General features: G+C 38.7%; 1 protein-coding gene across 1 annotated transcript in view; it reads right to left on the bottom strand.

Moving 5' to 3' along the window:
* LOC104527904 (SAM domain-containing protein SAMSN-1) overlaps positions 1–19,950 on the bottom strand; it is a 36,051-nt gene extending 16,101 nt beyond the window's left edge. Inside the window, exons 1-3 of the mRNA XM_010171740.1 lie at positions 19,770–19,950; positions 1,537–1,608; positions 873–1,028 (exon numbers count right to left, since the gene is read on the bottom strand). Coding sequence (XP_010170042.1) covers positions 873–1,028; positions 1,537–1,608; positions 19,770–19,826 — 285 coding nt within the window. The 5' untranslated portion in view covers positions 19,827–19,950. The remainder of the gene's footprint in view (positions 1–872; positions 1,029–1,536; positions 1,609–19,769) is intronic.
* Positions 19,951–23,895: the final 3,945 nt, after the last annotated feature.

The following is a 23,895-nucleotide window of genomic DNA, read 5'->3' as shown; positions in this document are numbered from 1 at the left end:
GGAGAAGATAAATGTTGAAATTATGATTTTTCTTTCTTATAATATAAAAATAATGGTTTGCAACCTGTTGTATTTTAGCAAAAAAATGCAAACTAAATGAACGAAATAGGAATCATTGTCTTTGATGTCCAAAACTTCTCTAAAGGTATTGTATGAGACACTATTTTCTACTTGTAAAGTTTCTTATTTATTTTTGATATTGACACATGTGAGATAGGATGCACACTAGCTAGATTTTTTTAGGATGACTAAGTATGACAAGTCCTTTTTCCCTGTGTTTTTAAAAATTTGGAACTCACAACATATTGAGAAAACAGGGTTTGAAGGGTATGAAACATTTTATGGTTTTTTTATGTTAAATAAAGATAGGTTCACTAAGATTAGATAAGGTAAAAGCAGATAAGGCATATGAGTTGTCATGCTCTAGGATGCTGGCTGACCTCTACAAAATGGACTTTGGATGTAATTCTTGTATTGAAAGAAAAATTCTTCTGATGAAGCATTTTGTACAGGTTGAGTATCAACTGCTGATGGGGTTCATCCAATACTCCCTGGAGTCCACATCAGGAAACTGTGATGCTTATACAAATGCTCCTTGATGACAAAGCAAAATTCAGTGATGTAAAACTCCTATGTCTCTCCTGAATCCTTACTGTGTGATGCTTTAATTGTATATATGCATGTGTGTGTATGTTAGCATGCACATGAAAGAAAGGCTGCATACTAAAAGCTGTTTTAATTCAGTATGTGTTACCATGTTTTTATGGATTGTCATAACTGATAACAATTCAAACATGGACAGGAAAAATGCATATAACATTTTTACTTCACATGTATTTTCATCAAACATGAGATTCTTAAGCTGCACTTACCATCTCCTCAGAGAGTGCCTTGATGTACTTTTTGCCCATCTTTTTCTTCATGGTAAGGGAAATAGCTCTCATCTTCTTACCTAAACTCCCTCCATTATTTGCTGTTTTAGTTTGTACTGCATCTCCAATGTCACTTATAGTCTCCAACTCAGATATCTGATTTGAAATAAAAAAGTAAACAAGAACTCACCATGAAAATGAAATTTAGCATAGTGGAATAGGAATTACAGAAAAATATTACGGACACCAATGCAGTTAGGATGACAAAAGTCAGTCATAGCCATTTTCCCGGGGAATCATGTACTTAAACAGGTTTGCAGCACAACACTGTATGTGTGAATGACAGAAAGAAAATATTTTTTATGCTAGAAAATAAGGTTTCCCACTGTTTATTGTCCTTAATCTAAACAAGAATTGAGGGGATTTATGCAGGTTCTTTTTGAAACTTGTATTTTTTTAAAAATTGTATCTTATCTTCCTATCAAAGTACCAAAGTTTAGGTGTGATTCTCTTATTCATTTTGGCAGGTCTTAGTCACCCAGAAAGATCCAGGTACACAAATGAATTTGACACCAGTGCAAAATTTGCACAATAGTTTTCCAATGTTTTTCCATAACTGTTGTGGGAAAGTGAACTCAAGAAAGTAAAACTCTATTATACAGACCTCAGCGGAATCATCTGTCTTTGATATTGAGTGATGCCTGAAACGATCAAAGCTTCCAAAGCTGCTTGTGCGCTGTAAAAAAAGAGAAGACATAAACTTGACTCACTTGTTTTGTTCTGTTATTAAGACTTAAATACAACTGTCAAGTCACCTGTTTATGTTAAAAATTCCTCCCAGATCAGTGGACCAAGATCTGCTACATCCACCCAGAAACAAACTAGGAAGTGACTATAGGGAAAAAAATTGTGACTGTACAGCCAGAAACAGAAAAGTGAATAAGAGAACTAATACTGCTTCAAATACTAACTAGATCATGGGTATGATTGAGTTCTTCTACATCAGTTTCACATTAATTATGCACAGATATCTATGAGCTACTTCTAGGTAAGATTGCTGACCGTGAGCTTAGGAAAAGTGGGTGTTTTCCACAAATATTATATGAGCTATAGAGTCAATTATGGTGGTGTCAACTGGGGCAATTTATACAGTTTACTTTCACAGCTGGGGACACTCTTTATGGTTCTTTACCAACAGGAATCAGCAAGGACTGCCAAGGATTATGAATATTTTTTTTCCAAAATGCATTGTGGAGGGAGTAACAGAATAATTTCTTCCCAATCCCTCAGTTTGAAAATGTGATTTTTAGACATACAGGGGTACAAATTTTCCCTGTGCCACAGCACATAAGAAAGGCTGCATCACCTGAGCTGTGCATTAAGAGACTGTGAATGGATTGCTTTTACTTCCAGCTAATTTTCACCCTTTCCGTGTGTGGATAATTGGCATGATAAGGAGGGAAGCAGCACAGCAGATTTTTGCAAGAGAGGTCTCACAGAAATGCCTGATTGACATGCCCAGGCAAAACTGACTGTTTGCCCATGGTGGCAAACAACATAAAATTGGCATTGATGACAAGTCAGAAGTCCCTTTAACTGTGGCCTAATAACAGCCAGAATTCAGACATTTATCAACTCTACAGTGTATTTAAGAACTTGTTTTTATATCTTCACCAGTACTCAAAGCTAAATCCAGAATGACTCCTTTTTTCAAAGTTCTTCACTCTTCCATACTAAAAGAAAGTCTTTTAATGTGGCAAGTATCAGATTTCTTGAAGCAGGGTTTACTATTGTATATTATGCAATATCATCTCAGTATATTTCTGAGTATTCAAAATCCTCTCTGGAGGGTAAAAACATAAGTGATTTCAGACTACCTGCTTTTCCTGTATTCATCCATTTACCTTGCCCATGTGATTTCAGCCAAACCAGTCCTTTGCTCCATTGTTATCTTCCCTGCAAGCCACACGAGCCATCTTCTCGTCTCCCTCCAGGTCTCTAAAGCATCCATTGTGCCCACTTCCCCTGACATCTCCAGCTACCTCCTTGCACTCTCCATTCAGGAACACCACAAGCCTCAAAAGGGCCTGCAAGCTCCTGGCTCTGCTCTGCCATCAAAACTTTACAAACATCTCTACCAGGTAAGAGTTCTCAAGAAGTTGCCTTAGAGCCAACTGAGGTAGACCATCCTTTGAGCAACAAAAGAGGAGGAGGTTGCCTGCCTTCACTTTGCAGATGTACTTAATGCCAACATGAACCTGCTTCCAGCCAGGAGAAGGCAAGGAGAAATCTCTCGGTGATGGTAAGAAGAGTAGAACTGCCCAAACACCAAGCGCTGCAGGGAATGCTGCCCTTGCTGTGCCTGCCCTCCAGCTCCCTACCCAGGCAGCAGGGTTAGTAAGGTTGCGGGAGTGCCATCCTCTAGAAAGCTGGAAAACTAAAGACCTGTTTGAGCTGAGACCTAAGTAACAACTTCAGCTGCTGGTGAGCTTCTGAGTGCTGGTGCCTGTACCTGTTCTGCTCACAGCTACCAAGCTGCTGTTTGCTGCTCTGACTCCTCACGTTCTCCTCTCCTGGCAGCAGTTAGTCCTCTGCAGGACTCATCAGTAACAGCATCAGGCTCCTGATGCTGCACAGGGTGGCAAGGTGGCATCCGGGCTTTGCAACTGTCATCTTAAGGAAGTGAGTTCATCAAAGTGATACCAGCTACATGGAGCACACACGTACCTCTCCTGGGTGTTTTCATCCAGGAAGGACCCCATCTTATTCTGTCCCTGCTCATAAATCACAGGGTTATTATCCGTGTTATCACCTTTATCTCTTACACACAGTCACTTTTAAACTAAAAATAGTTTGTGGAGGGGGGGGAGGGAAAGACAAAGAAAAGCTATGGGAGACCGTATGCAAATACTTTGTCTTAAAGTCTCAATTTGAGAAGAAAATCAGCATCCCTGGGAACACAACTGAAAAGAAAAGCTCCTTGCTGTTTCATTTCCCCGTTTTTCCATATTTATTTATCAACCAGTTCCCTGCCTCCAAAAAAAAAAAAAAAAAAAAAGAAAAGAAAAGAAAACAATTAATGTGGACATAGCAGTGGGAAAGGCCTGAGCACAGCCTGATGGAAGAGAAAAGTGTACCCGCCTTTTGAGTCTATGTTCTAGCCACTGCAGCTCAAGAGAAAGAGAAACAATTTTTTTCACTACATTTCTGGGCACATCTAACCTGAAAAATATTTCCAGACAAAGGTTATTTGAAGAAGCTGACCCAGATTTGTGAATATTTTTGGACGAGTAAAATGACATTTACTATTCACTGAGGGGGAAAAAAAAAGAAAGAAAAAATCACGTCTTTCCTCTTAATTGATTGTAATCGCTCAGAAAATCTCTGTTGGCTAAACATTGTCGTTTATTTGTTTTTATCCTGTGAAATGAAAAGGACAATTTGGATTGTACACTTTAATTTTATCTAAAATTCCCATAAAGAGCATTGCTATTAAGTAGATGAACAATACCCTGTGACAAGGGGTTAGCTCAATAGTATGATATAAAAACACAGCCCCAAGGATTATGGTTCTATTAGACGGGATTAACACCTTTCACTGGCTTGTCAACCTAGCCAAATGTGCCCTGCAGCATGGAGCAGGAGGGATAGAAAGAGGGAGGCTGGGATTCACAGCAATATTGGGGAAGTATAAAATAGTCTCACACAGTGATCTCTAAGCATACAGTGACCTTTCTGTTGCATTCAATCACTTCAAGATGTCTAGTAGGAATCGCTGTATATTAAAGTGCAGATGTGCTGCAAATACTTTAAAAGGAACAAGAGGAAAAACATTGTTTATTGTTGGACTTACCTATAAACAGCTTGAGCACAGGGAAATCAGTTACTCTTTTTTGACCCTTGAAACAACCTCATATGCTACATGTGCAGGAGCCTTGGGCTATTTTGTAGTGCAGTTCAATGTTGCTTCATCCTTATTAAATATTAATAAGGGTTACAGGATGATTTCCACTTTTCTAGATAATAGTCTTGTTGCACTGGAGAGCACTAAATAGGGCTGCTTCAGCAATTCTCTATACTAACTTTTTCCATTAAGTAATCAATAGCTACCACCTTTTAAAAATGTATTCAACCCCATTATACTGATAACGAAAAGCAGATTTAGGAGCTCTGGGCTGCAAGGGGAACAGGACTATTACTTTCAGCAGTGTCAGTCACTGCATTAGTGTCAGGGAACACCTACTTTGTGAAGATACAGACAGACCTTATTTCCAGGTGAAGGGAAGCTTTTAAAGTAAATGCAAAGCTACTAGCAGAAAATATGCTATTGACTTTTGATACGAGGATTCAACATCCTATAAAGTTAAGTGAATTTTTCTGGCTGGATTCATGCAAGACCTACCAATGGATACGTTAAACAAATATGAATGTGCTCAGTAAAATCTAATGGAGGCATGGGCAGGGGATAAATGCTTTTATTTTCCCACACAAGGACCAATGAAATAATTCCTACAAATCAATGCATTAACTTTCACCCCTTCCCCTTTGGTATACCAAATTAGCATAACAGAAAATAATCACAGAATCACAGAATCACAGAATATTAGGGATTGGAAGGGACCTCAAAAGATCATCTAGTCCAATCCCCCTGCCAAAGCAGGAACCTAAATGAAATTACACAGGAAGGCGTCCAGGCGGGTCTTGAATGTCTCCAGAGAAGGAGACTCCACAACCTCCCTGGGCAGCCTGTTCCAGTGCTCCGTCACCCTCACCGTAAAGAAGTTTTTTCTCAAGTTTAAGCGGAACCTCCTGTGTTCCAGCTCACACCCACTGCCCCTTGTCCTACCATTGGGCATCACTGAGAAGAGCCTGGCTCCATCCTCATGACATTCACCCTTAACGTATTTGTAAACATTAATTAGGTGTCCCCTCAGTCTCCTCTTCTCCAAGCTAAAGAGACCCAGCTCCCTCAGCCTTTCCTCATAAGGGAGATGCTCCACTCCCTTAATCATCTTGGTGGCTCTGTGCTGGACTCAAGCAGTTCCCTGTCCTTCTTGAACTGTGGGGCCCAGAACTGGACACAATATTCCAGATGTGGCCTCACCAGGGCAGAGTAGAGGGGGAAAATAACAAAGATAGTTTTAAGTATTTAAAATCCTTCTTCCATCTTTGCCTATATCTTCCATTACCTGAAATCCAGGAACTTTAAAGGATCATTTTAAAGGGGTAAGTGCTATGTAACTGCTGTTTATTTTAATTTGGACAGTCTGCAGTTGGTGATCTGGTTTGCCTGCAAATAGCCTATTATTTTCCCCAGAAAATGGTACGGTATACAATTAGAAAAACAACAACAAAAAAGGGTTCTGCACTCTGTGTCTTTCTGTTATAAAACATACTTCCCTTGTAGGGCATATCATAGGAGACATGAGTTAGTTCTTATGATAAACTAGTCAGAGCTTCTCCATATCTCAAGACAACCTTTGAGCCAAAACTTACAGAAGTTGTTCTGCTCAATAATAATTATGGTTGATATTCATCTCATATTTTCCCTTGGACAATTCACACTGCACAGGGAACTAGTTCCCTGCTGTGAGAAATTCTGGTCCATTATGTGTTGCTTCAAGTCCTATTTGAAATAGCTTTTAAGTCCAGCATGACACAATAGCTTTGTACTGACCCTCTCACACAAGTAAATCTTCGAATTCCTCCATGCATTTTTATTTTTAGCTTCCATTCATCCTTAGACTACCCAAACCACGTAAGCTGTATAGGGGCAAATGCAGTCACTGAGAGTAACAAAAAGGGAGCTCAGCATGTTGCCCAATTTCCTCGCCTGTCACAGACACTTGTATTCTTCCCTCTCTGCTTGGAAGAAGCCACAGCAGCTCCCAAGAGGACAGTCTGTGCTTGCTGCTTTGATCAATGGAGATAAGCGGAGCTCAGGATTTGATTAATTTCTTTGGTTCTCTGATACTCGTAGTCCCTTCAGAAGGAGGAGACTACTCTGAGGATGAAATTAAGAGCTACTAAAGCAAGGATGAACATTGTCACTCTGCTAGCTTATCTTCTTGCATAGGTAATCAAAGAAATGGTCTACTTTCCCAGAAGGCAAGATAGCAATTTTTAGCTTTTGGGATGTTCTGTGAAAAAAACAACAACAAACCCCCCCTCACTTCTGTATAAAGGATAAGAATTTTTATACAAGATTCAGTAACTCTCCAGAGTGATACAGAAGTAAAAAAACCCAGAAGACACCGTGACCTCCCTAGCTCAGGGATTTTTTCCTGTTTACACATTAGTTACATATATAGAACTTCTGACCACTAACCAAGCTATTAATGTAACATTATAACCCACATGAAACATGGCCTAAACCTTGTACTTCACCAGTGAAAAGCAGTAAAAAAGCTACAGCTTGTTCTTGCTAACTTAAATAGGGCAATCTACTGAAATGACATTTTTAACTGATTTAAAAATGACTCTATAAAAGACTGGTTGTTATCATGGTCTGGTGTTCAGTAATGGCATGGAGGTGAGGAGAGAAAGGAGCAAAGTGGTCTTTGAACAAAAATGTTACTGTGAAGCATCAGCCCAACACCCTGATTTTAATAACTAAAGGGAAAAGCTGTATAAAATAATGAGTTAATCATACTTAACACTTGTCCAGGTCAACAAACTCTGTTCTCTAAACACTGAGCAGCTGTTTTATCAGTACTTCTATCTAGTACCAGCCTTGGTCTCCCAAGCCTGAATGAATGCTGACACAAAGTACGTAGCTCCCGATAACCCAGCCTGCCCATCAGAGTTTCCACTAGGAACTCGATTCTCCAGTGCTTTCGAAGGGCACCTCATGCAGGGCAGGTACTTACGAAGATGAGAGCAAGGGGGAAGTTACCATTCATGAGGTTAAAAAAGGGCAAGGTGGTTTGCAAGATCTGTAAGTCTTCCTCAGGAAGAGGTAAGCCATATAGGAAGTCTGAGCAAAAAGGCAATTTCATCTGGAAAAAATGTGCTGTGTTGATTAAACAAGGTTGTGAGGAACTAAATACAGAAGTAATTTAAGAAATGCCAGTCTTAACACTGAGAAAGTTTTTGTTGCAAAATGTGCAAGGGGGGGAGGACGTGACTCCTCTTCCTTTAAGTGCACGTTAACCCTGAATGTTGAGCACCATTGTTCCTGGCCAGTTGCTGCAGAGCGCTCTCAGTTCCCAGTGAGAAAAGTCACTCCAAGTGCTCCTCTGGCAGTCTGTCCAATTCTGGGAGTGTGCACACAGGTATTTGCAATAATTATGTAATTAAGACTTTATTATTTATATGACATTTAATTAAAAGTGACTTTCAGTGGCACACAAAACCATGAAAAGAAAATGACTTTAAAAGAAGGTTAAGGATGTGTGACAAACTCAGAAGAGCTATGAAAATGACAGTTAAGGACTTGGCATGATGTGCACATTTACCTCCCTGCTATTCTTTTTTATCCTTCATTTATACATGGGCAGAAACATTGAGGGACAAGCCTGGAAATCCACCCTCCACAGACCCGTGATTGCAGTAAAGGGGAGCGCTGTCTGAATAAAGACTGGTTAAACACTACGTAAGCATTGGAAGCTTTGATCTTTAATCTCTTAAATACCAATGTCTTTCCTCTCCTGAAACTTTCTCCTCTCTGAACTAGATGAATTCACAGAAAAATTATCATATTTTAAAAATGAATCACCTTGCTTCAATTAAAGTCCTTCCCCTTTATATTAATGCTGTGTATTATCTACGCCCTGTCTTGCAGGGTTCAGCTAGATTTCTCATGTGAGAGAAGTTACTCACATATGTGTTTGCAGGCTTTAAGTGAAGACAAAAATATATATGCCCAAAGATGAGCTGAGAAGCTTGTAGTCCCCAGGGGCTCAGTTGTAAAGAGAGCCCCTTGCCTGTCCAGCAGATACGGAGAGGGGCAGCCAGCGTACTCCCCCAGAGGAGGTGGGAACACGGCTACCATGAATGCTGTGATGAGAGAACAGATGCGGTGATAAGGAGCGTATTGCCTCGTTGTGCTATACATAGACTGCATGCAGGAGAGCACAGGGGAACACAGCATGTCTGAGGGCTTTGCTGTTCCTTTTGGCAAGCCTGAGAAGCAGCCACAGCTGGCAACTGCAGCACACCCGCCTGCCTGCCCTAGAGAGGAGCAGCAGGGGATAGGCAGAAAATACTCCTGCCTGGTATGACGGGGTTTTGGTCAGAGCCTCTGTGACCCAACCGTTGTACCACAGCCATACAAGATCCTTTACAGGGGTTATTTTGACGGCAGTGAGATCCTCCTTGACTATCTTACTCTTCATTCATGCATGACATGGAAGCTGGTTCTGCTCCCAGGGAGTCACTGAGAATGAAAGGCAGCTTCTGCATTCATTGCTAGGGAGAGGCACGTTTTCAGTGGAAGGTGTTCCTTCAAATGACCTTTCAGAGGGAAACAGGATTAAAAAATAACCTCTAAGTCATGATTACATCTGACCATCCCAAAAGCTCATTTGGTTTTTCTGAAGAGTAAGCAAACTTTAGAAAACCCTTATACAAGTTTTACTACCATCATGCAGTCTTATCCTTGACAACAGGTAACAACCAACAATAAGCTAATTCTAAGAAACTTGGATGAGGAGGGAGAAAGAGAGTTAGTTTTTATTACTTTTAAATGAGTGTTTGATACATCATGTTGGTTCCCCTGATTAATGTTCACAGCAAACTCAGCCATTGGAGTTGTAATGTTTCTGCAAGCTTCCCCACAGCAAAGCTTAGCCATTAATTCAGTGGCATATGTCAGCTCAGCAGAGCAAGGTCACTCTTCTCTTTCAAGGGGAACCTTTTTAGAAATAATAAAACTGACAGAAAGTTCTTTTTTGCATGCTTTATGTCACCTGAGGTTGAGTGCTGCAGTTAATATCACAGAGCTTATAAACATTCCCATCTTCAGCAGTCTCCAACCCCACTGGGCTCTTGGAACCTCAACTTTTTTTCTTTTTTTAAAGTAATATAGTGACAGCTTTATATAGGGTAGATATACAGTATGTAATCCTAAATGAGTAAAAATTGAACAAATCTTTTCTTAGGTTTTTTAGAGGAGAAATTTTGGAAGGCACTAAGAGACTGCTGACACTGCAGTATGGATTTAGGATCTCAGTACTTAGAGAAAAAGATGTAGGATTAGGGACATTGTCCCCATGGATGCTTACACCTTTGACTAAAAGAGAGGAAATTTTAAAATGCCACTGGTCCACCTTATTTCCATTTCACTGTTAACTGAGTCTGGAGGCTGGAAATCTCTGTAGGCATGTGATGTAAAGAGAACACAAAGTTAATTGATCTATTTGTGGAATAATTTTGAACTTGTAAGTAAATAAAGATGTGTTAGTCATCTGTTATGATAACTAATTGGGACTGGAACTTATTTATTGGGATACAAATATTATGGAACATGATAAGCAAACTAACTAGCTGAAGAATAAGATACAAACCATAGGCCAATTTTTTCCCCCTCATTATCTCCTTTCAGACATCCTGACTACACTTGATTAATGAAGTTGTTGTGAGATCAGCTGAAATTACCTTAATGGAGATGCACTACAGTAGAGAAGCAAAATTCAGTGCAGTATTTATCATCAGTCACTGTGAATTTTAGTGTTTCATCAAATCTATATGTCCATTTATTTACCTTACTTTTATCTTGGAAAACAACAACAAAAAGACTGTACTCGTTAGAGTGGGTTAACTTTTGACTTTTTAAAAACTGTGACCAGTGTCACCATTTTGTCCCCTTCGTGTATCCTCCTTTGTCAGAAGGCTGAGTTTCAATGTTGGCTTATTGCCATCCGCAGGCCAAAGTTATCCTTATTGTCCAGTTGAGGTAAGCACATGTGGCACTTCATTGCAGCCTTGCAGGCTTCAAAAATTGGACATGCTTGCACAACATATGCCTGGGAATCTAAAATATGCTCCTTGGATATTTGAACTCATAAATTCAATAAGCTTTTGGTTTTTGACCAGTATGGAAGCTGGAAGAAGCTTTCCAGCTCAAGGTTTCTCTGCGATTCAGCACTGTGTAATAATACTTCTTAATGAAGAAGTTATGATGTGTTAAATTCTGAGTTTTCTTTATAGCATAAGTTCTATAACTGCAATTCCAGGAAAAAAACCCAATTGTCTGAAGACAAGATAGCATCCTGATTCTGTTCAGGTCACTCTTCTACCGGAAAGGAATGTAACAGCTCACAAGGGTACTGGGCACAGCAAATGGTACTAGTCTAGCGTGGGCACATCAATTCCTCTTTCTCCATTCAATCATCTCTGTGGCACGGGGTTATTGTGATCACAGCTCAGTGGAAAGTTACAGTTTCATCTCATGAAAAACAAATGTACCAGATGCTTGAAGTGTGTTTTCATTCTGACACATGACAAAATTGAGACTGAGCTTTTAACCCCTCCCCTGCTCCTGCAACGTCCGTGAAAACCACGTATAGTTGAGAGACACTCACCAATGAGATGACAATACCAAGGCACAGGACAGCAGTGAAGGCTTTGAGGGGTTCTTTGAACCGAAAATTCAAAGTCATACTCCAAATCCTGCTTAAATCTGGCCTATCACTGCAAAGGGGATTGTGCTAGCTACAAGGTTTTAAGCTTTCATGAACAGGTAAGATCATGTTGCCTCTTCCCATTCCTTTAGATACTAACTAAAATCCCAAACACATAGTTTCCAAACATTTTACCACAATTACCAAGAGACATTAATCAAGCAAATACAGATTTCATTATAGAGGCAGGAATAAAATAACAGAAACAACATAGTAGACAATATCAGAAGAACCTTGAGAATATATTTGAGACTAGAACTGAATGCCCGCTTTACCATCATCAGTCATTTCATGCACCTTCTACACAGGCTTTGAGCTGTTTGCCCATCAGTGAACCATGTCTCCTTTCCAGCTCTGTGAAGCAATTTTTGGACTTAACATCTGATCTCAAAAAAAGAGGCAGACAGACAGATGTATAAGAGAAAAACAGTGCAGCTGTGGTGAGTGAAAGCAATTCATGAGTGGTAAAGCTCAGCATCTGCTTTGCAGAGGTGAAGGCAGCAGAGAGTCATGCTGCATGCGCTCCTCCAGCCATCTTGGCCACTTTGTCATCTCATCTTCACACATCTGCTTTTGGCTGTGCTGTTGCTAAGTGAAGTTGATTTCTTTATCTCATGGCTGCAGGCCACCAGTGGCAAAGCTCCATCTCTATCTCAAACATAATGTTAGAGGGAAGACATGAAACTGCACCATAGCTTTTTGATGCTTTCTGGTTGAACAGCACTCCTCTAGTGCATCTCTTCTCCCTGAAGAAGCCATAAGAAACACTGCAGAAAAAACGAAAGCCAAGTACTCAAGTATTCCAGTAGCCTCATGTCTCACTTGCTTTTCAACATACCTGAAAGAACAGCAAATGTACCGTACCTTCTGAATGAGGTCAGTATGACCAACTAGAGGAACTTAAAACTTCCTATGGTTCTCAAGGAAGTAACCATTCAGCATCCTACAGAAACCAAGTACAGGCATGTGAGGTTGTTTGGTTGTTCTTGTGAAGATGATAAAAGAGATGAAGACATAAGAGGTTAGGAAAGGGAGTAAAACTCCATCCAGAAGACACAATGGTTGGAAACAGTAGCTAGTGGATCACTAGCTCTTCTCTCCAGAGAAAGCTTGTCAGCCTCAGTGCTGGGTCATGGTTAGAGATGACAGACACTTTGCTGTCAACATTCAGCTTACCAGAAAGATTCCAATAGATGTTACAAATGACAATTAAGCAATTTGAAGACTGTGTACAGTGAAGTTATTATCCAGCTTCCTGTATATCCATGGAATAAACAGAAGAGGTATGGGGAAAAAAGTGGCAGTATGGTATATAATAGGTATAGTCAAAGAACTACCTTCCCTGAAGGGGTTAAAAATTTCCATATTTTCCCTAGGCTGGAATTTCAGCCTCAAGTTTGGGAAGAAGAAAAAAAGTAAGAACATACTCTTGAGTGCACTATAAGTGGAATAAGGTATAAAAAGCTAGAAAGGTAAGAGCAAGCAGGTATACAGGAGAAATGCCACTTGGGAAAAAAGTAGGTGGTCATTCATCTTCCTATGGAATATCAACACACGTGGAACACACCTTCATCTGATACACAAACCAAAGTTTTCCATTAGGATGGATTAAAGGATATATGACTTGCTAAATATTCACAGCATATATAACCTGTAGCCTGGTGCCAAGCAGCAAAATATCTAGCAAAAACACTGACTTTGCTAATTTGTGGAAGAGATTATAACTGTTTTGAACTGAAGTTACTCTGCTGTCTCTGTGGCTAACTTTCAGAAAATAAAGGTTAAGGGTTATTGTGATTACAGAAGCCCAGAAGACTGACTTTTTCCTTCTCTGGAGTGGGTATTGTCTGGGGTTTCTGCCCACACAACAAGGTGTTGATTCTTCTGGCTGAAGTGTTTGTAGCCACCCACAAATTGCTTATACAAGCTGACCAGCGATGGCTTTCTAACTACTTCAGTCTGGATTTATGTTATCACACAGATTACTAGAAGAGTTGAAATTTACAGAAAACTGAGGGTGACATCCTCTGCCTGTCCTGCCTGTACATAGTCATTGCTTTTTTCCAGCAACAACAGATATCCTGGCCAACGTTTAATTTGTGATATTTTGAGTTTCCTAGAAGTGCAATATTGAAGTAAGTCAACTGCTCTATAAAGCTAATTTAAGAATTAGAAGGCAGCTAATGCTGATTTATGTCACCTTGGTAGTTATGCTACAGTATTTACCAGGGAGTACAGTTATAAATGGTATGGTTGGTAGTCTGGTTTCAAAAAATGGCTGAAGAAGATGGTTCAGCCATACTTATTGAAATGCTCTTGCTTGCTTTGGAAAAGCAAACAAAGAATCAAACTGGATTTGTTACTCTAAGCAAAATGAATATAAATGTGAAAATATTCCATTCAGGAAATTTGCTCTTACTTGTTTTGAAATATTCTGCTATTAAGGAAATAAGTTTGGCTAGTAAAGGAAAACCAAGACAGGGAAGAAATAAGAAATTACCTGTAGTTTGTGTAAAGTTGTTTAAAATTTAAAAGGTGCTGTGATCGAGGGAACACACAAAAGAGGCCAGGACTGGACCAAGCCACAGACGTAATTTTTTCCTTTGGCATGAGCTAGTCAAGAATTGTGTGATCCCTCAATAAGCCTGTATGCTGATCTGAGCACCATGATGTGGAATCTGGTCATCCTGATCAGCCTTCTGGCAGGGGGCAGGATAGAGATGGCTGTTCTTTCCCCACAAAGACTCTGGACCCTTACTTTCTGATGAGAAAAAAAAACTCCTCAAATTTCAAGACCTTACTAGAAGAGATATGCTAACATATATGTTAAGGCACAACTTTCAGAAACTGCTATTGAAAAAAAAAATGGCTGATGATCAAGAATCAAGATTATAATATTAATGAAGGAAAAATACCAGAGATAAGAGAAGCAGTAATATGATTGTAGAGCATTCCACTCACACAAGAAAAATAACCTAAGGTTAACTCTAACCTTGTTCTATTTTTTTTTATAAAATCCAAGGGAGACAGGAAACACCTCCTGAAGTGTCACCTGCAATCCCTTTTTTCCTCATCTACACATACATGGCTATTGCAAGTATCATTTTTATCCTTTTTTTTTCTCTGAACTCTCCCTGATAAAAGCCCACAGGTATTTCCACTGTAAACCAGGTCCTTAAAGCTACTTCCCAGATGTTGTCATCCATATCTGCTTATTTAACAGAGTTCAAATGGATTTTGACAAACAGTCTTTCTTCAAGAGGCAATGCAGTAAAGACCTTTAATGACAGAACTATGTGTCATCTTTGCCTATAAGCATAAATTTGCACAGCGGGCAGTACGGTGAAAACAGCTTATCATCAACTCATCACCTCTCATCATTGTTAGAATGAAATGCAAATGGAAACGAACATCACTTCAGTCATGGTTGTGAAAATTAGCATCTGTGACATTAGCAGTAGCTCATTTATTATGCACTCAAAATTTCAGGGGGAAAAAAAGAATATAAAACTTGCTATTTTCAGAACTCTACCAGTCTTTACCTTTGAAATAAAATCAAAATCCTCAGCTTTCCCCACTCAAGGATAAATCCTAGTTAATATTCATTAACACTGAGCAATCTCTTCACTGCAGATCTTGTCCTACAGAAGATCTAATTACGTCTTGAATTATTTTTCGTGTTTAGATTTGCTGTACCTATTTTTTATTTTCTTTTCTTTAATAAGTATTCCCCACTGGAGAGTCACAAGCCACTGTCTAAGAAAAAAAGCAGGACCAAAAAACTTGCTTATAGCATCTGTCTGCACTAAAGGCTCCATTTAGGCAAGTGATAAACTTTACTCAGATGACAAATCCCATTGAAATCCCAATGAGATCACAGCTATTTTACTCATTTAAGTGTTTTCAGAATCAAGATCAGGCCTTCTGTGAAGAACATATAAAAAGGGGAAATTCTGGCCTCAATTCTACAGAAAAATTGTGCATTGATTTCTGTGGAGGCAAGGTTTCATTTAAAGCTTATAAAAAGGAAAATTATTGGTTTTAAATAGTACTAGGGAACAAAACTGCACATTAAAATATTTCCTCCCATTGGATTTGCCACTATTTCCTCATAAACCTGAAAATGTATAATAGTTTATCACCTAAGTAAGTGAATATTGATTTAATTAGAAGCTTCAACTTATTTTTGCCTAAACAAAATGGACAGTCATTGACCCTGAATTGTCGTACACACCATTAGTAAGATAAGTTTCAAGGACCAAGCACGTTTGGAAGCAGAACAAGGAAACAAAAATGTCTCAAACCTTTAGCATAAACACAGATCAAGTGGCATGTAGAATGACACAAGAATTCCTTCAGTCAAGCCAGAAAAAATGACACAAAGTTGTCTTTGCTTCAGCTTGAAATAAAGCCAAGAAAAATCAGGCAGTTCTCAAGTTTGCTGCATCCGTAGGAATTTGAGAGGATATGGTGCCACCTGAAGCATATACAAAAGAGAAGACTAGTTCCTGTATAATTTCTTAGAATGTTTTTTCTTACCATCTTTCTAAATCTGCTTCATGTCACTCTGCAGATACAGTGATATCTCTAACGTCATAAGGACCAAGAGGCTAAAATCCATGGGATTTTAGGGGTCTTTCCTTCATCCTCTAAGTCAACTTCTCTCCTTCTCTCCAGCTCTCTAAGGGGTGGTCGGACAAACTGCACAAACTCACAGCTGAAACACATCTAGTAGAAGCATCCTTCCCCCCTCTTGCTATAGTACTTTCCTGCTCTGCAACTAAAGCTCCAGCAATGTAGGAGACACATGGGCTCCCTGCAGTAAGCTGACAGAGCAGAGGCTGACTCCAACCATCAACATGACCATGAACCTCAGGGCTAGATTCAAGACCTAGTTTGTTTGACCTCACTTGCCCACAAACAATATTGCAACTCAGAACATCTACACTATATAAACCAAGCCATTTCTCATCTGACAGAAAAGTGGGGCAAGTGAGGACTGAAAGGAAGCGCTGACAGAGAGCTGCTGCCTCTTGGTGGATGGGATGCAGAGGCTCTGTTGTGATAGGAAGTCATTTAAGGTCCTGGATAGATAGACAGGTTAAATTAGACAGGCTTGAAATAGAGAGCTTAGCCCTTCATTGGTTGAATTTCTTCAATATTAAGCAGGGTATTTTTAAGCCTTAGGACTTTTCCTTTATAGTTCAGCTACCTGGGTCCTCAGCTGATGTACAATGTTGTACAGTTCCATGGCAGTTCCACGATAAACAGTGGCAAAGGATCAGAATCCTTCCAGTATCTCTTTTGAAAATGTTTTTCTCACATTTCTCTCCTGTTTCTCTCCCCATTTTCTCTGGGATGATACCAGATGTACATTTTTTTTTTTCCTAACAATGAATGTTTATTTACATAGTTTACAAAGAATGTGTTCAATAGTTATATGCATATCCATGCACATGCAAAAGCTGCCAGATATGCAAAGAAGTTATTAGCATGACTGCAGGACTACAGAAATCCTGCTGTATAATGAAAAAACTGCAACACTACATATGGCATAGTATCAACCTTTTCATAGCAAACACTGAGAGCTGTAAGATGCTGCTTTTTGTCTGTGTAACACCTAGCACAACTGCAGAAGTCCCTTAAGCACCACGGTAATAAATAAATTAAAGTGACTGGATTGTACATAGAGAACTGGCAGTTAGATACTGAAAATCTGTATTACTCCTGCATTGTTCATTGACCTGCTCACCACTACTAGAGGCTTTATACAGGAACAGTGAATTGCTTTGAGAAGGGTTTTAACTCCAGCTTTGCATGATATTCCTTCATCTTTATCAAAAGGTATAACTGCATGCTGATATTCTTCATATTTGAAAGTAATAAAACCAAAAGATAAGAAGAAAATCATGGTGAAACACTTGAATTAATGCACAGAAGTTCATCCCATTGTGATAAAGACAACTAGTCAGTGTGGTTAAGATTCATTTATCTAAAAAGGTCTTTTTCAGTGTCCTCTTTGAGGGTCAAAGGTAGCAAATGTGATTTTCACTTAACACTCAAGATCTTATGGCTCTTCCATAAGTCCCATGTCAGCCCTGTGTGGATGTGTTGGACACACTAGGACATCTAAGCTGCCTAAAAGCAAAGTGAGGTAGCCCAAGACCTCCACAGTGATATCGGCATCCTGCCTTGTGAGCATAAGGAGGTAACAAATGTTGCCTTTGCAGAGCAGGGAGAGCCAGGAAATGATCTAGGGAAGTAGCTTGTGAAATCCTGTAACTTCTGTCAGGAGGTAAGGACCTGTGCCCCATGTTACCCAATTTAGTATTAAGCAACTTAAGTATTTGCGTTGCTTCTACAAGGCGTGTTTCAAAACATGCTACAACAAGCTAAGATTTCTTTTCCACGTGACATGGAGCTGTCTTCTCCTGTGCCCTTTTTGTGAATAGCATGTTCAGCAAATACATTTTTGTCATGGAAAGTTTGCAGAATTCTGTGCAAAAACGGTAGTACAGTAGGTGGAGTGTTTCAAAGCACACTACCGAGGCAGAAAGACATCCTGAGCCATTTCACCAAGACCTTTCCATTTTTGTAAACATTTACAATAAGACAAAGTCAGCACAGCAAAATCAGCAGGTTTGACACTCAGTCAGACTCAGTCCCTGCTTTGCATGTATGGTGAATCAAATCAGAGAATCATAGAATGGTTTGGGTTGGTAGGGATCTTTAAAGGTTGCCTAGTCCAACCCCTCTGCAGTGAGCAGGAACATCAACCAGATCAGGTTGCTCAGAGTCCTGTTTAACCTGACCTTGAATGTTTCTAGGGGTGAGGCATCTACCACCTCTCTGAGCAACCTGTTCCAGTACCATTTTATATAGATATTTTTACATATATATGTGTGTGTATATATATATATATATATGTATATTTTTATATATATATATTTAAGAAGCCACAATGCCAGCATTTTAATAGCATGAGGTGCATTCACAAATGAATAACTAACTGTAGAAAAAATAAAATAAAAATCAGACTGTTGCTAAGAAATATCTTCTTCTGGAAGAAGGAAGTGACCAAAACTGTCTTTTGCAAATATTTAACAGACAGGAAAACAAAGCCCATTCACAGCATCTCTCGTGGTCATTTCTTGCTTAACATATAATGGAATTAGGTATTAACTATACTTCTTCCGTGTCATTAAAAACCAGTATTATGATTGGACAAAAGAAAATACATACCATACCAACTTGTGAAATGCTTAGAAAAACATTAAAATTGTTTCAAATCAATGGAAAAAACATTAATTTTAATTGTTAACGAGTCATTATCTAAAACTGCAAGTGCAATACACAAAAGCTGATGCTGTGTAAAACTAGAAGACATTCTTTTGAATACTTTCTGCAATAATCTTTTAGAACGCACTAAGTGAGGTGTATTCCCAAATAATGAGAAGATGGGTTTGTAAACTAGGAGACACTGAGTTACTGAGAGCAGAGATATACTAAAAGGCTTTTCTAATCTCTTAGTTAAATTTTCAGCATGGATAAATTGAGGTAGAAATGGATACCGAAGTGCTCAGGTCTATCAGTAGCCATTTCTCTTCATGCTTACAATACACTTGCAATGGTCATTTTGCACCCAGTCCAGGGCCTGAAAACAAATTTCTAGCACAGGACACATCCTTATGCATGTTGCAAAACTCTCATTTTCTTTCTTGCAATTCCAGATTGTGGAATGTGTGCAGTGTAGCACATTATCAATTTGTCCAGAGTATTTATTTCAGGCTGAATGCATAATTATTTCCAGAAAAGTGAAGATGACAAACAATGATTGCCAAGTACCCTCTCCTCCTTTGGTTATGGTGATGTAGAAGTAAATTTATTAAAATAAGGAACTAATTTAATAGCTTTTCTGATTCTTTACTGATTCTCTCACTCTTTCGTGGGGCATCATGAGGTTATCACAGCTGAAAAGGAAAGAGGGGATTTTTGTGAGCCCCTCTGTTAGAATACTGATGCAGACCATATAACAATAGACAAAGTCCAGTACCAGGACTCTTTAGCACAGCTATACCAGCTTCACAATGATGATCCTTTGAATTGGATCTTATAAAGTGTGTATATATAAATAGATTCCTGAGATTACAGCACTAAGGCATTTGCTAGCACGCTGGGAAATCCTCAAGCTAGGATTTAAAAGGAAATCTTCCTTTTAAAGAGCGTTAAGAATTCCTGTTATTATCCATTGACAATAAAAATTAAACATTCTTACCTTTGGCTTTTGACTTTTCTCCTTATCAGACACGTTAGATGGTTTTCTCTTCAACATTTTAAATTCACGTTTATCCAGATGACATGCAACTGCTACTACCTTGTAACCAAACTAAATACAACAAAGTGTACTACACAAGCACACATTGGTTATGCAGTTCCTTATTCTATCAGGATGTGACTTCACGCAGCTGCTTGGTGACATGTGTGAGTGAGCTGAAATCTTCATTTGGGGAGGGAGTGAGGAAGAAGGGGAGGAAGTGACAGGGGAAAGAAAGAAAGAAAGAAAGAGGTGCACTAAGGAGATTAATTGAAAATGAGGACAGGATACAGAGTGAGAAATGTTTTAAAACTTATCTTCTTCTGAGTCACCATCAGGCCTCAGTAAGACTTTGGACAACCTCAAGAAAATTGTCCTCTTTTCCTCTCTCATTTTTCCCCACTCAGCCTTGCGACACTAACAGTATCCTTCATTTCAGCTTGTGCCGGGACTTGAATATGAGGAAGTTGCGCTGCTGTTCAGAGGAGGAAGGGATATTATTGCCCAGCAGATTTGCACTGCCCTGTGGTACGTGGTCTGGCTGATCCCTAACACCTCCCTTTCTCTCTTAGCTCTACAGTAATGCAATAAAAGCATTGATATTAAAGGTCACTGATAGAGAAGGGAAGTTTTCTAAAGTCATCTTTTTCTTTTGCATGGTAGAATATTTTTTTGCCATTCATCCCAGAATTTGGACTCCCTGAAATAGCACTTTTCAGTCCTCTGTTGTCCTTGATTTGGTGACAAAGTCACGGGGAGAAAAAGCAAGTCTAACAGAAGGCTTACAACAACAGAGAATTTAGCCCAGAGGCTAAATGAAAGTGGAGGTATTAAGATAGCTCTGAATTTCTGCTTCATTTTGCTTGATATTATTTGCCAAAGTCAAACAAACAAAAGTCTTGAGTATCCTAAGTAAAACTTATTCGTTGTGAATCATAGGCCACAAAACCTGAAACCATGAAAAATTCCCAAATTTTTGCTGAAAGATGGAGACAAATTCTCAGTTTCAACCCCCAAACTTTTGGGTTGCCCACAGAGCTTCAATTGAATCTTAATTTAACATTTCTACAAATGAAAAAAAAAATCTATTTCTAAGTAAGTTGCAAGAGAAAGGTTAAAGACCAAGTATCAAGAAAAAACTTTTTTTGTTTTCAAAATTTTGAAATTTTGATAACATTTTTTCAAAAAATTTTTTTTTTTCCCAAGTAAATCTACTCTAAGCAACTTTTACTCATAAGTTTTGCATAGCTGAAAGCTCTTTTTAAAAAAGCAAGTCACTGTTGAGGTCTCTTGCACTAAATACAAATTCAAAAGTCCTTGTGAATCAAACTACTTGGTGCACAGACTTTTCTTTCTCTATGTCATTCTTTTAATATTAGATCTGGTTGAACTCAAATTTCAAGGGAAGCTAAAACAAGAAATTATCCCAACTGGAAAACAAAAGAACTGACCATTGAAAGCCAGTAAGAAATGCACAGGTCTTACTAGAGTTACCTTTCCCACTCCCATAAACACTTCTAAGTTTTTGAAGCATGCATGAGGACAAAATACTAGATAGGCAAGTAGTCTCTTGGCTGAATTGCTCTCTTCTTCCCCTATCATACGAATACTCCAGGGAGGGATAAAACACTGCTGATCAGATGAATCCCCATTTCAGTTTGATATTTGAACTTCTGTTTAAATGTTTGAGAAAAGTTTTGGAAGCCTTCTTGGATTCTGATGGATGAATAACTGAAAGGACTGAGACTGACTGATGAAAGAATAATTATATGCTAATGGCATAATAAGGCTTTTTTTTACAGACCTTCTAAGAACCCGGTTGGTAAGAAGGGGAGGAGGAACTGGGGTTAAGGTGCTGAACATCTGCCAAATAGAATGCAAGACTTTTCTCTAGGTTATTGGGTTGCAGTGGAGTATGTGTTGAACCTCAACCTATTAACCAAGATGTTTCACTTCAGATTTTAGTCAGAACTGCGCTCATCTAGAACAGAGTTGAATTTTTATTACTACTAATAATATATCAATCAGAGTTCATAATAATTGTTATTATTAGTAATCAATAATTAAAGAATAATAATTATGAACTCTTAAGAGATATTTTTTCTTCTGTTATCTGCTAACATCACCTTAAGTTCTTAACTATAAGGAAATTTTACCATGGATATTTAATCAGCCTTAGTAATCCAGTAGGGCCATATTTTGTTGTAAAAGCTGTATGTATGTTTAATAGTAGTTAAACCTGATTATTTATCTACATAGATGTACATTGTAGTATATTGTTTTTATTTTTAATCTGATCCAAACATGAGGATTAAATCACACTCTGCTGATCTTTAGACTGTGATTTCCTGTCTCAAGCCGCTGTTAAAATCCTAATGATTAATAAAATGGGAGCTCATCTGAAGAGTAATATATGAGCTTCCTTTCTGTAGAATATTTATTGTTAAACAGGAAGAAAGAGGCCATTTCAAGAGATATAGTACCCACCCATATCTATTTCCTTTCCTCATCCACTTATCAGAAAAATTACAACAGCTTGAAAGCTGACCTGATTATGTTCTTGCCCTTGGAAGGTTGGCCCATGCTAATTTTAAAATGCAACAAAATGAAGAAAATGAAACATACATAACATTAAGTTCATTTAATTTAGTTAACCAATATGTTTCAAAAGGAGCTCTTTTGAATTAAAAATTAATAATAAAGTTGGTGCTTATATCCTCTGTATCTGAAGCTAATTTTTCAAAGGGGAATAAATACCTAGGTAAAATTAAAAGGAAAATTCTCATACTTAGTTTTCTGTTGGACATGACTGCAGGTAACTTATTCTATTTCCTTGCTGGTCTTTGAACCTGATCCAAACCCCAGTGAAATCAATAGAAGTTTTTCAGGTGAATTTTATGTGGCTTGGATTGACTCCTCCATTCTGAAATACCCAGGAAATGTCACTCTTCTCTCTGGGAAATCCTATGGGGAAAAAGACTATCCAGTTAAAAATAACAAAGACGACCCCATGAGAATGATTCCCACTGTCATTATATTTATAAAAGGCAGCAACATACCTTATAGCTTATTATTATCATTATTCAGTTTTAATAAATGGACCTTTATGTGCCTCCCTCCCACACAATATCAAGTGCTGCAACAGTTCCATATCCCCTCAGTGGCTCCATCAAGTCACCTTGCCCTGAAAAGGGAGTTTGTTCCAATCTAAGCTGCAAGCATAAACTTAACCTTTCTATACTTGGTTATTCTGATAACACTAAAAAGTAGAGTGCAATGTACGTTGAAGGATTTAGATACTGGTCACCTATCAAAAAGCGAATGAAATGGGACTTCTTTCATATTAGAAACTCATTTTTCATTGTCTGTCAGACAAATCTGGTCCACATTTAACTGGAGACTCAGAGGTACCTTGGGGCTGTACATTGCTTTCCCTAACACTAAGCAATCCCAGAGTGTGTTAGTCTGTTTATTTTAATTAAAATAAGACTTGTATTTTGTACAAGAAAGGAATAATGCCTTCAGCCTCTGCTTTTATGGCCATGCCTCTCCCTGTATGATCTATCTCCCTTAGATATTGCAGAAATCTCAGAATAGCAAGTGGAGCTGAGTGAATAATTTGCAGTGAATAATTTACTTAACAAATTTAATCTTTATTTCCTCAAGGAATGTTCATGAGCAGAACACAATTTCCTCATATGTATTAATTATGGGCCAGAACATAGCTAGATACTTCCCTCTCCTGGTCTAATCTAAGCAAGGGCCAGCTGCAGTTACAGTCACTGCTACTCCTCATCAAAGCTCTCTCCATAAACTTTCATGGTAAAGACTCTACAGAAACTAAAAGAAACAAGTGTGAAAAAGTGAAGTTAAGCCCTCCCTCACCTGCCAACAACCCATGAAAGAAGCCAGATGTTGCAGACTGGGCTGTGTTTATAACTATTTAAACAAAACACTCTTAATTGAGTGGAGTCTAAGCTTGTTTAAGCACCAGTCAGGTGCAGAGCACCAGGAATACCCTCATCACACTGGGAACTGTGGAACTGTGAATTTGGCCTCTCTCTACTTGGCTTCCTTTTCTTCCTGG

The sequence above is a fragment of the Antrostomus carolinensis genome, unplaced genomic scaffold (assembly GCF_000700745.2).
Source record: "Antrostomus carolinensis isolate BGI_N321 unplaced genomic scaffold, ASM70074v2 scaffold17627, whole genome shotgun sequence".
NCBI lineage: Eukaryota > Metazoa > Chordata > Aves > Caprimulgiformes > Caprimulgidae > Antrostomus > Antrostomus carolinensis.
This window is presented reverse-complemented; position numbering and strand designations above follow the sequence as displayed.